Source organism: Muntiacus reevesi, chromosome 12 (genome assembly GCF_963930625.1).
Source record: "Muntiacus reevesi chromosome 12, mMunRee1.1, whole genome shotgun sequence".
Classification (NCBI taxonomy): Eukaryota; Metazoa; Chordata; class Mammalia; order Artiodactyla; family Cervidae; genus Muntiacus; species Muntiacus reevesi.
The window spans coordinates 48,668,683-48,682,767 of record NC_089260.1 but is presented as its reverse complement, the minus strand read 5'-3'; the positions used below and the strand labels follow the sequence as shown (position 1 = coordinate 48,682,767).

The 14,085-nt window shown below is 42.7% G+C and overlaps 1 protein-coding gene across 4 annotated transcripts in view; it reads right to left on the bottom strand.

The window, feature by feature from the left end:
- PDE7A (phosphodiesterase 7A) overlaps positions 1-11,349 on the bottom strand; it is a 109,949-nt gene extending 98,600 nt beyond the window's left edge. For all 4 annotated transcript variants that reach the window (XM_065903552.1, XM_065903550.1, XM_065903554.1 and 1 more), the window contains exon 1: positions 11,080-11,349. In XM_065903552.1, the coding sequence (XP_065759624.1) occupies positions 11,080-11,217 (138 nt within the window). In that variant the 5' untranslated portion in view covers positions 11,218-11,349. The remainder of the gene's footprint in view (positions 1-11,079) is intronic.
- Positions 11,350-14,085: the final 2,736 nt, after the last annotated feature.

Here is a 14,085-nt window from a genome sequence, read left to right as displayed (position 1 = left end):
TTTTCTAATAATATTTATAAATAGATAAAATCTATTAATAAGATGATTAAAATAAAATGCATGTCCCATTAAATTTTTACTATTTAATATTTATAAATTTTAAAACTCATGCTATTTTGAATGTCTACTGGCTATCATTGTATTGACAACTCAAGTCAAAATAAATTTGACAAAGCCTTACAGACACAGAAAATTTCAAATGTTTTACAATTGCTTTTGCATAGAACTCAGAAGAAATGGTGACATTGCTAAAATATTTTCTATTTCCATCTGTTAAATTAATGAATGAATTTACTTTTGTTGTAGAAAAGTATACTGTAACTGATAATTATTCTTTTATACTTGAAAGCATTTTAAGGATAAGCAGGAATAATCAAATAGAAATGAGCTCAAAGAGAAAAATAAGGAATATAAAAATTCTCACTTGAAATTAAGAGCTTGCTCATACTGTGGTTTAAGTAATATACCAAAATTTACATCATTTGCAAATACTGATTCAAATCTATATCATTTACAAATATTTACAAATACAAAGAAAAGTTCTAGATGAGTAAGAAGGGAGTCAGTCTTTTGTCTGTTTTTTCAAGTTTTTCAAAGGGATGTGAGCAAAAAAATGTTTGAAAACCCTTGTGGTAGAAGTCTAAATATGTCGTTAGTCTTAACCTTCATCCTACATCCTCACCTGGATGGCTCCCCAAAAACTTGAACTAGGCATATTTAATGTGAACATAAAATGCACTCTACCATCCTTGCCCAGTCCTCCACACACATACACAAAAGAGGAAAAGAAGAAAAACAAAATCTGCCTCTTCTTTTGTATTTGTATTACTAGCCTCATGATCTAACTATCTGGTCTCTCAAATTTAAAAGGTGCAGAGTTTTTGTTCGTTTTTAACCTCTCAAATCAAATCAGTTCCTAGGATCTAACTCCTCCTAACTTTCTATTCCTTCCACCACTACTACTGCTCAAAATCTCTTCACAGGCTGTCACCAAATAGCTCTTCTTTAAAACAAAAACTATTAAAAAAAACAAACAAAAACTATACTTAAACGCACTTCCCAACACCTCCCACGTGAAACCTCTTTATCATTACCAGAGCTACATATCTATCAATCACGCAACTGAGCTACCAAATCATCACAGAATCATGAAGTTGGCAGGAACCAGAAGAGTTAAACCCCTATACAAGAACTTCATCCAAGTATCTTTTGGGAATTTATAATCTCACGAGGCAGTGATCATGAGGTTTTCTTCTCTGGACATCTCAATCACAGACCCAGCCCAAATACAACTTATTTAAATTTTTCTAGGATTAAGAGATTTGTATGATGCAGGAAGTTCAAACCCGCTCTGTGATGATGGGGTAGGATGGTAGGAGGTGGCAGGGAGGTTCAAGAGGGAGGGGACATAAGCACTCCTGTGGCTGATACCTGGTGATGTATGACGAAAACCACACAACACTGTACAGCAACTATCCTTCAATTAAAAACAAATTTAAAAAATGGAGACTCATGCTAAAAGAACATGTAAAATTACATAAACAGCTAAACAAAAAGTTAAATTACTTATAATTTCACCATCCAGAGATAGCTTCAATTTGCATTTTGGGATATATACTGGCTCCGCCCCCCCTCCCCCCACCCTCCGTTGCAAGCATGCAACTGTGTGAGTGTTTATGTTTTGTGATCTAGTTTTAAACAAATTAAAAAAAAAAAACACTGAGGTTTTGTTTGCTAGCTTAATATTGCTATAAGCTATTTTTCATGCAATAATCTTCAAATTCTTCCCAGTATTTTAGTACATAATACAGAAATAATTGGAAATACTAAAATTTATTTAGCCATTTGTAAACTGTACTGTATACACTTTAAATTCAATGCATTTTAGTAGTCACACAATGTAAAAAATATCATATACTCACAAGAAGAAATACTATAATTCAACCAATTGTAAATTAGGTTTTTAATTTTTCAGTGACAAATACATGATGAAAATCCCTGAGGATCATTAACCTTTATCTAAATTTCTGGTTATTTGCTCAGTACAGATTCCCAAAGGGAAATTATCAGGCAAAAGTATTAATTTTATTCAATTGTCAAATTACTTTTCAGAAACTTAACGATTTAGACTCTTACTAGCAGCTTGCATGAGTACAATCTTCAAGCTATACACTTACTTTTTAAAAAGTTGTCAATGTGAAAACAAAAATCAGTATCATTCTTTTAACATTAAATATGGACTTCCCTGGTGGCTCAGACGGTAAAGTGTCTGTCTACAATGCGGGAGACCTGGGTTCAATCCCTGGGTCGGGAAGATTCCCTGGAGAAGGAAATGGCAACCCACTCCAGTACTCTTGCCTAGAAAATCCCATGGACGAAGGAGCCTGGTGCCCATGGGGTCGCAAAGAGTCGACTTCACATATACACATGGTTAAATAAAAGAGCTCCCTCTCTATTTCTATTGTTTCTACCTATTGGTCCTTATCTACCCTCTGAGGTAACATTTTTTTTTCCCATATAGTAAGAGGAAGTAGAAGAGAATGCATGGGCTTTAAGGGTCAGAATGACCCAGAGATGAATTCTTTTCCAATACCTGGTAGTGTTGCCTTGGACGAGACACAGCTTAAAGCTTGGGTCTCCTCCTGTATGTTAGCAACTGACCTCACAAAGTAAGGAAAAGGCGCTGCAACTGAGAACATACAACCAAAGCAAAACCTAAATTCATGCTTTTCTTCTCATTCACAAGGCAATCCTTCAAATACTAGGAGACAGCAACGCTCCATCACATCTCAGCAGCCACTACCCACCTCCATTCCCACCCCTCCTGGCTTCAATCCTGAGTCTTCTCCTCTCCAGACTAACTGTCTTCCACTCCCCCCATCACATTCCACCCTAGTCACTGTCCTCATAGTATGACTTGGCTAAATCTTGTCCCCCTAGAACACGGTGCCTAGGACAAATTATTCCAGATATGATTTGAGAAGACCATAGTGAAGGTTATCATTTCAAATAATTGTCTCAAATCATCAAATGTTTTCTTTATCCAGATCCGTGAGTCAACAAAATCTATAACCCATAAACCTAGAAGTCTAACTATATTCCACTCACCTTCACCAATGAGGCAGACCAGTTTGAAAGGAAGACTCTGGAATGTGAAAGGCTCTTCTCCAACATCTTGCCTGATGCTTTAGGCAAAGCAAGTGCAAGTACTAAACTCAGTTTATGTGCTCCTTGGTAAAAATGGGATTTAACGTCTCTAAGCTCAGTTTTTACTCACTCCTCAGTAAAAATGGGAGTACAGCCAATTATCTCATAAAGTGGTCTTTTATAAAGATTAAAAACATCAGTTACAGTATCTGGCACGTAGGAGGTACTCAATAAGTGAAAACAAATAATTATAATTAATATTAAAGAGAGATTACTGCCTCTTTACTGAGTGCTGTTTGCCGAGTACTTTACACGGTCCTGAGCCAGAGTTTGGTCTACTCAAAACTCCAAGAAATAGAGTAGATTTGGCCAGTATTCAGTCATCTGATTAACAATTTTTCTTTCCCAAACTATGCCCTCCCTGCCTTTGTCCTTGCTTTCTCCCTCTAGCCATCTTCTGAAAACGAAGCACCAATCCCTACCAGCAGGTGGAGGCATGGAGCAAGAATCCTAAATTCCCACTCAAAATTAGAAGCGGGAGAGACTCATGTCCATCATAGGATCAGTGGCATAGGTCCCTTCAGAAGGTTTCCTGCCAGCAGCCAAAATGAAGCCCTGCATGCTTAGAAGGCTCATCTACAAATATAATTTTTATTCCTTTCCCCATATACTGATCACATGAACATTTACACCTGAATGCAACCATACAAAAATATCATTTATGATTAATCTTTTGAAAGATGTATTTGTCAACAATGTAAAAATGTACCTTAATTTCAGGCAAGAACAGACCATTTCAATGTGGAAGAGAACACTCAATTTTCTCGCAATTCAAATTATAAAATATGAACAATCTGTAACCATAATAAAATAGGTTTTTAATTTTTTTTTTTAATTAGAAGAATAAAAATTGTTGAAGTTTTCTGGAGTGGTCAAAGGGAATGTAAGAAGGTCCAGAAAACTCTGGCTAAAGATACTGAGTGAAAAAAAGATAATGGGTCAAAAGATTTCTAACAAAATTAGAAAGATTTTACAGAAACACAGCAAACGTAATACACAGTCTATAGTACAGACAAAAAAAATTAAATTCATTAAGAGTATCTGCATGCAATGAGGGTTCTTTATCATCTAAAATTTCCTAGGATCTCTATAACTATTAATGATCCTAGACAAAAATTGAGTCAAGCTAAACTTTGTCAATTTCCCTTTCTTCAGCTCTCCTCTTTCAAGCTTGTCTCTGTATCCATCCTCAGAAAAGAATTCAGTTCTCTAAAACTGCTCTAACCCTTTTTGCAAAGAACGAAGGGAAGGAGGCAGGGAGGAGGAAAGGAAGTGTTAGCAGAAGTCTTATCAAACGGCTTCAAAAAGAATGGATGATACACACCCCTCCCTGTTTCCACCTAAAGTGAGCCCCCTAATCTTCCTAACTCCTGTAAAGGGCTTAATATTTTACCTCAAGCAGGGCTTCCATGTTTAAAAAAGAATTTTTGAGTATACAGTATATACAACTGACACAATTCTAAGCAACGCAACAAAGCCACAAAATCTGGACAAAGGTCTAAAACCTCTCAGTTCACATCCCACAGACGACACATGCTCCTGATAACCACGTATAAACAAGCAATTTCAACACCCTAATCCTCAATCAAAACTACAGTCCAAATACACTATAAATTTACATTAATATTATGTGTGAGCATGTATCTGTAGTATACATATACATATACAGACATATGTTTGTTTTGAAGTAAAAGCCCAAACATGGGAGTACTGAATTTAAATCAAATTATGAACCCTTTCTGCAAACAGAACAATGAAACCAAGGTTCCTACCAAAGGAGTGTCTTGGCGGTGGGCAGGGAAGAAGGTCTCAGAAACAGAATCACTCCCCGGTTCACCACTGGCTGCACGACCTCCCTTCCCCCTCCACCACCCTCCCCACTGGCTTCTGAACACAGGCTTGTGAAGGGCCGTGCAGCTGTGCTAACATCTGAGCACTGCACCTTTACCAACTATTAGGTAGATAACAGTAGCCATAAATAAGCACAGGATATGCAAAGGAGGGACTTTATTTTGGGGGCTCCAAAATCACTGCAGATGGTGACTGCAGCCATGAAATTAAAAGACGCTTGCTCCTTGGAAGGAAAGTTATGACCAACCTGCTACTGCTGCTAAGTCACTTCAGTCACGTCCGACTCTTAGTGACCCCATGGACTGCAGCCTACCACGCTCCTCCGTCCATGGGATTTTCCAGGCAAGAGTACTGCAGTGGGGTGCCATTGCCTTCTCCGATGACCAACCCAGACAGCACATTAAAAAGCAGAGATATTACTTTGCCAACAAAGGTCCATCTAGTCAAAGTTATGGTTTTCCCAGTAGTCATGTATGGATGTGAGGGTTGGACTATAAAGAAAGCTGAGCACCCAAGAATTGATGCTTTTGAACTGCGGTGTTCGAGAAGACTCTTGAGAGTCCCTTAGACTGCAAGGAGATCCAACCAGTCCATCCTAAAGGAGATCAGTCCTGTATTATGCACTGGAAGGACTGATGCTGAAGCTCCAATACTTTGGCCACCTGATTCGAAGAACTGACTCATTGGAAAAGACCCTAATGCTGGGAAAGATTGAAGGTGAGAGAAGGGGACGACGAAGGATGAGATGGTTGGATGGCATCACCAACTTAATGGACATGAGTTTGAGCAAGCTCCGGGAGTTGGTGATAGACAGGGAAGCCTGGTGTGCTGCAGTCTATGGGGTCACAAACAGTCAACACGACTGAGTGACTGAACTGAACTAAAGCAAAGGAAATGTCACAAAAGAGGAAATGCAAATGTACAAAAACATATCAGAAAGTGTACTCTTGCTTACTGCAAGTGAAAACAAACTTAGTGTACCACAGCACATCTGCTGAAGCAGTAAAGCATTTATATAAGTGTTTATAAAATATTTAAAATGTTTATCTAACACATAGTATAACGATTGCATACTATACAATTGGAAAGAGATATGCTCATTCATCTTTGAACCGTAAAAGTGAAGATTCGAGAAAGTCAAAAAGCTTTCCTACCTCCTGACCCAATCAAGTGATTTCACTCTAAAGACTTGATCAAACTTGCATGAAGGTATTAAATGAAGTTTTGCGGATAACAGCAACAGCCCGAAAGGAGCTCTTACAGTCAGCATCCAGAGAATGGGCTACTGACAGATCAACACCACATCACCACTAACCACCATTAACTACAACTACACACCACGTCCGCCAATGCCTGAGCCACTAGCCATATGCAGCTATTTAAACAAAACTCAACTGAAAATTCAATCCCACAGTCAAACCTAGCCACATTTCAAGTGCTCATCACATGGCTGTGTGTGTGTGTCCAGCTGCTCAGTCATGTCCAATTCTTTGTGCTCCCATGGACTGTAGCCCACCAGGCTCCTCTGTCCATGGCATTTTCCAGACCAGAATACTGGAGTGGGTTGCCATTTCCTTCTCCAGGGGATAGTCTCGACACAGGGATCAAACCCACATCTCCTGCCTTGGCAAGCTGATTCTTTACCAGTAGCACCACCTGGGAAGCCCTGATATATGACTGGTGACTATTAGATACTACAGAGAACATTTCCATCATCACAAAAACTTCTTCTGATGGTCTATTAATCTACTTAGCTGCCGGTGTGCTGTCTCTCCTCCTCCCTTACAAGCACCCACTTACCTAGAAACATCTTAACCTTAGCCTGAGGCTTAAACTACCAAGTGAGGCTTACCTTCCTGTAGTCTCATGACACCTTGACAATGCCACTACAACAAATATATCACATATAACCATACCATTTTCCTCACCAAAATCCTGTAAGCTTCTTCAAGGAGGAATCAACTGTTTTCCAAGGGGCTCTGAACTGTCCTGGCACACACAGGACTCTGATAATCTTTCCTACACGAAGAACACCGCTAAGGATGACAGATATGCACACTATGACTACAAGTTAAAAATGTTTATGAATAAGGACGGCGAGACTTCAGAAAGAGAAACTTGGTTAGGCTGGCAGGCTCACAAATGATTTTTTTTTTTAACTAATTCTTTGCATTTTCTCAGTACCTAACACATTCACAGAAGGTGTTCAGTAAATATTTGTGGAATAGTTTCTGGATTAAACAAAAAAAAAGATACCAATAATGAACCCTATGGCAAAGGATGCACACCTGGGTGATGTGCAGAGGTAGGTTCAGCAGTGTAACAAATGTTCCAACTGTAACAAATGTTAAAATATCCCACAGGTGAGAGATATTAATAATAGGGGAGTGGTACATGGGAAATCTCTCCATATTCTACTCAATTGTGCCGTGAACATAGAACTGCTCTAAAAAACTTAAGTCTATAAAAAAGATACAGATGCTAAATTAGCAATTAAATTTAGCTTATTACAGTGCTAAAAGCGTATGTTTGCACACTAGATCCCCAAATTTTGTTCAATAATAATACATACCATAGATTTATGATCATTAAAAAAAAATTAAACCTCAGATTTCTCACCCAAATAAGATTTGTTTCCAGTGCATAGGAAATCTGACTGAAATAATCCCATGTGTGGTGTTTTGGCATGCTACCAATATACCAATTAACTCAACTTCCACGCTTAATAAGCACCTACCTACGAAAAGCACTGTGGCCACAGTGGTGGACAAGATAATTTCTGTTCTCACGTTTTTGTTTTCCAAATAACAAAGGTGTTCTGCGCGAGAAATGTTTAAATTCCTCTAACAACAATACATATCCCCAAAATGGCAAAAAAAAAAAAAAAACCATCCTTATTTTTCAAATAATTTAAAAATCTCTTATTATCAACCATTTGAGAAAGTAGTACATGACCTGTTTTAAAACAAAAAATTAATGCTTCATTTATTTACTTGGCATCCTTGGGAGAGCTGGTGCTCCACATAAATGAACTTTCCAGATAACTCATGCTTGCCCATTTAAGCACCAACACACACTGGAGGTTTTGTTTGTTTTAAACAGTATCAATCTTTCAAGTTTTAAAAACAGATTCTATTAAGTACTATTTTGACTAATGTCAAAAACATGCTTGTGCTGCAGACCCTCAAGATGCCAAACTTTTTAAAAGCTGCTGGTTTTGAAGAGTGTTTCTTGCAGTCCTGAGCTTCTGGTGCATCAGTTGTCAACTTCTGCTGCTCTCAGTGTAAACCTGACTCCAGAAGCCTCCAATCCCCCTGCAAATGTGCCATTACTTGGAAAAGGAGTTTGTCAGAACTCAGAGGATCTCCAAATCAGAGGATTTCCTTTGGCTGCTGAGTCTTCTGATTTTCTGAATGTGTTAAAAAGTCTACAGTTACAAACTCCAAAGCAAGTTTTGGATAAATGAGATACTGCTAGACCTGGATCAAAGTCTTTATGTTGATTTCCTATTTTCAAAGTCAGTGGTAACTTCATTAGCCATTCACTCATTCAGCCAGTACTTACTAAGTCCCTACTATGAACTGGGCTCCAATATTAAAGTAAAAATTGAAAAATGAAAAGATTGCTAGCTGTGAACATATTTTAAAATAGAAGTACTCTAAAATAAATGACTTCTATTTAGTACCCAAGGAGGAAAAAAACAAAACCAGGTTTCCTGAAGTCTTTTCAATGAGACTACAAAACCACCTAAACTTTTTATAATTCCTGTAGCTCTAGACTTAGAAACTCAAGATTCAAGGATAAACGAAGCTTTTGATTTAACCAAATATTTACTTTAGGAGCTCTGAATAAGATTCCAAGATTTGTCTCTTTTTCAGTCTATTACAAATTCCCATTGGCCCCAAACAAATCACTATGATGTATGTTTTAGTACTAAATAATTATTTAAAAATTTGAAAATGATAAAACATACCCACTCACCACCATGGTAAGTTTAATGTCATTTTAATGACATCGCTAAGTTGAACACTCAGGAAAACCAGAAGCTTCAATACACGTCACTTTGGGGTACAAACAATTTTTTTTTTTAAGTTTTAAGATTAAGTATAATCATCTTCCCGAATGATTCAGAAGGTAAAACAATCTGCGTGCAATGCAAGAGACACAGGTTGGATCCCGCGTTGGGAAGATCCCCCTGGAAAAGGAAAATGGCAACCCACTCCAGCATTGTTGCCTGGAGAATCCTATGAACAGAGGAGCCTGGCGGACTATAATCTGAAGGGTGCCAGAGAGATGACTGAGTGACCAAGCATTGCGTGGCATTACAGTGTGACTATCCAATATTCGCTTTATCTGCCACAATCAATTTTAAAATTCCATTGCCCATTTATACCTAAAGCTAGGAACTGAGTTAAGAAGGAATGGGCCTTAAAATTGGTCTCTGAGGATTAATTAAGGCATCAGGTAAAACCCCTGGCATCAGCCTGCCTTGTATTAATTCCCTTGGAATCTCCGATATCATTCATTTTCTCCTTGGGGAGCTCAACTAACCTTATTCACCTTTTATAATTTTACAAGTGATAACTGACTGCCTTCATTATAACATTTAGACTGAACCGGAAATGAGTATTAGTCATGCGCTGCTGATATGAGAAAGGAAAAAAAGTTACTACCATTAAAAACCTTTTTAATCCATTAGTATCTTTTCAATTTTAAATTTGGAACCTGAAAATGCTTGAAGCAGTACTGTAAGGGCAGATCATGGACCTAACTTTCAAAGTTACTACATAACATTATTTTAAAATGTCACAGTAATCTTTATAAGTTGACTCTGACCTCATTAGCATACCACTTTGTCCCGTGAAAGAAGTCTGATTTTAAATAAAAACAATTCAGAGAAATCCAAATATAGGCTTCTGCTCTCTCTCTCCAAACTATTTAGGCAAAGAAGCAAATGACAAATATTTACCGGACACACCTACTCTAAGAAATCTCTGTTGGGTGCCATCCACTGTACCAGTAAAAACAAAAAGAAATACAGACCGGGCTCAAGTTATTTACAATATACCTGGGGGGCGGGGGGGAGATATGCTCCCATAAAAGAAGCTAATACTAGTCAACAGGAAAAATAAACATATGTGACAAAATGTGATCATGAACATGTAACGTTCTGGCAGCAGAAATGGACGGCACTCAGTTCAAATGTAAACAAAATTCTTTTGTACTCCCTATTTTAAATCTGGCAATCAAAATCTGCCAGAAATAAGAGGCTGTGCCAACAGAATCAAAAAACCAAAAATTTCAGGATCAACTGATACTGGACCATTCAAAACAAAGTCTTCCTGTGAGTACTCCATCAGTAGTTTTTCTCTTAATAATCTTCTTATCAAATTAAAAACAAAACTGATTCCTGGCTATCAACTTTCCGGAAACCGAAGCTTTGAGGAGGCACTCTGAATACTTGTTTCTCTGACCTCACTCAGGGTCCATCCACAGAGTCGAATAAGTAGGGAGACGAGCAACCGAGAATCGGCCTATTGTTCGGAGAAGTGCAGGACCGTCCCAGCACCGCGGGGCGCGCGGGAGGCGCAAAGCCAGCACAGGTGTAGGGGTGAGGGGTGGCCAGGTGTGCCCAGGACCACAAGTAAGGAGGAGAGAGGCCCAACTGCCAGACTGAGACGTCGAGAAAAGGAAGACGACTTAAGGCATTCCAGACCCTTAAGCCGCTGAGCACAGAGTGGGGCACGCCTGGGGAGGGTACGAAGGGGCTCCCAGAGCCCACCCGGCTCCAGCCTTGGGCAGGCCGGGGTGGGGGGTGGGGTGAGGCTTGAGTCCCGAGGATCAAAGAAAAGCCTCTCGAATCGAGGCGGTCAGCCTAGACATCCCCAAACAACGGGCAGTGCTGGTCGTGGGGGTGAACGGCGAGGACTGGGGAGTAGGGGTCGCGGAGGTGAAGCCAGGTGGAAGGAGAGAAACAAAAGAGCAGCCCCCAAGTGTGGGGCCCCCGGCGGCGGCGTTTACCTGGGAGAGCTGCCGGGGATTGGGGCAGCCGAAGAGCGCGGAGCTGGAACTGAAGCTGATGGCTCCTCGGCGGCTGAGGACGTGCTGGGGGACCGGCCTGTCCAGAGGCAGCACCGGCAGCTGGTAACATACTTCCATTGAATACGCCCGCCCTGCCCCCGCGCGGCGCCCGCCCTGCCGCGGCCGCCGGCCCCTGCGCTGGGAAGGGGCCGCGGCTCGGGGGCGCCGGGCCGAGGCAGGGGCAGGGCGGGCGGGCGCCGACCCCGGGCCGGGAAGCCGCGCTCACGCCTCCCCCACCCCAACACTCCGCCTGGGCCGCCGGCGGGAAGGCGCTGCGGTGGCCGCGGCGACAGTTAACGAAGACCAGCGCGCGCCCGGCTCCCGGGGTGCAAGCGAGGGCAGCACCCGCCAAGTCGGAGGGGGAACCCCGGCGTCCCCAGGCTGTTCGGCCCAGAGGAGAGGGTCCGGGGCGGGGGGTGGGGGGGCAGCGGAGCAGGAGCGAAGCAAAAACAGAGCAAAGAGGTGCAAAAACACACAGCTGGAGCCAGCAGCGAGACCCAGCGCGCGCGGGGCTTGGATGCAGGCACCAGCTCCGGCCGCGGTCCTGCCCCCTCCCCTCCCCTCCCCCGGAGCCTGACTTCACTCCGCCGCCGGCGCGAGCCCGGCGTAATTCACACTTTGCAGCCGCGGACCCTGCGCCAACCACGGCCGCCGCCACCGTGACGTCACGACGCCGCGCCGCAGGCCCCGCGCCGCCGCAGCGCCCAGGGAGCCGGGCTAGCGGTGGTGGGGTTGAGCCGCCCTCCCCCGGGGCCGTACCTCGGGGCTCACTCACCGTTCCCTCCCGCTGCCCTCCTCCCCGACCCATCCTTGTACTGCAACACGCCACCGCCCCGGCCAAGGCGCGTGCGCACGAGGCCCCATCGTGTGGGGACATTCCCCCTGATCGCTAAACTCTGGTGTTGGGGCGCTCTGAGGGTGTGGGGTGGGTTCTGCCTACGCGGGAGGCGCGATTCCGGCCTTTTCGCTTCGGAAACCCCAAGCACGCGGCCCAGTCGCAGCGCTCAGCCCTGACCGCCGGGTCACCGCCGTGTTTCCCTCCTTGAATTCCCATCCTTGGGCTTCGTTGGGAACCGCTGCGGCAGTGACGTCGGCGGGCCGCGCGGGCTCCGGACTCCCCTCTACGTCACTGTCAGCACCCCGGGAGGGTCGGGGTCGAGCGCGCTCCTGGCAGCTACGGGCCCCGGGGCCGTCCCGGGTGGAGGGGCTGAGAGCAGAGCCCAGTAAAGCGGGCGTGAGCAGGGGCCGAGGGGTTGGAGGGAAAACACCCGAGACTGAGAAAGAAGAAGTGAGAGTATGCATTGGAAAAAATGAGAAGAATGAAAATGAGAAGACAAAGGGGGAAAAGAGACTGCCCGCCCTTTACCAAATGTGTTTGTTTCTTGGCTTCGATTTTTAGAAGGCAGGAGGAAGAAAACTCTTGACCTGAGTTGTAGACTGCAGGTTTATTTTGTCACGTTTCTCCCCAAACCATGGAAGCTTTTCAGCTTCAACCCTTTGTTTCAAGTGCATTCCAGCTTCTGGGACATCAGCCTAAACCAGCTCTCCCCGGTTGGCAAAATTGCTTGAGCTCTGCTCTCAGGGGACCCACCCTTCCACTTACGTGCTATGACCAGCCACTGGCAAGGTGGCAGGTCTTTGAACGTACTGGATAGCCGGTTCGGATGAGATCAGATATCTTACGCTCATGATTCCATAAATCAACAGAAGTCTGCAAAACCTTTTATCTTTCTACGGCATCTGTTTCTTTTGTATCACTTAAAACTTTCTACATCTTTGCGAGTGTTTTTCAACTTGTCTGCTTTCTACTATTAAAAAGACATCACTTCCACTGTGGTTTCATGGATTTTTTTTTTTTTTTGTCTTCACTAAGTGGAAGCTTCCCTTTAGCGCAACTTTTACCAACCGATGTCCTTGGATTTATGGATAGGCGCCAGATGAAAGTTCAAGTAAGGCTTTATTGGACCTCATGATACTGCAGGAGGGAGTGAAAACTAGCAACAGATCTCCTTGCTAACTCCCTGGGTGAGAGGGGGGAGGGGCATGAGCCTGTCCCTTAAATGGAGTAAGGGTAGGGGTCCTGAGGTCATGCTGGAGAGGTAGCCTAGGTAGTCTACCCAGCCCTTTGATGATGTTGTGTGCAGAAATAATGCACAGTACCCTGCTTTTGCTCCCCACATCTCAGAAGTGGCAGTTGGGCTTTTGGTCTTTTTGTAGCTTATTGTTCATAATTTGCCCCAGCTGTGCCTTCATGCGTGTAGTTTATTTTAGCCCTTTATTGTTTCTTTGTATTTATTGCTGGAGGAGCCCTCTGTTCAGGTGTAAGCACTGCAGCAAAGGGTCCCGGGTCCCAGCTTGTTTCACAATGACTAACCCAAGTCATCTTTGAAACCCTAGTTACTCCCACAACATCTCACAGATGCACTGAGCACCTTCTGTACCTCCTGATTAAGCTGAGTACTCTCTTGCTTACTTCTGATGAAAACCCCATGAGGCAATAGTTTCTAAATTGGAATGATGCTCTGGTAAGATCTTGCCTAAGATCTTCCACAGATAAATGGCAGAACTTACCTCCAATAACATCTGAATTCTGTGTTCATCTAAACACCCAGAAGGCAGTATTGGTGTGATATCAGACAGTATATGCCAAAATAACTGTCATATTTAGTAACATCTAAGAGATGGGGAAACAGTGTCAGACTTTATTTTTTTGGGCTCCAAAATGACTGCAGATGGTGATTGCAGCCATGAAATTAAAAGACGCTTACTCCTTGGGAGAAAAGTTATGACCAACCTAAACAGCATATTAAAAAGCAGAGACATTACTTTGCCAACAAAGGTCTGTCTAGTCAAGGTTATGGTTTTTCCAGTGGTCATATATGCATGTGAGAGTTGGACGGTGAAGAAAGCTGAGCGACGAAGAATTGATGCTTTTGAACTGTGGTG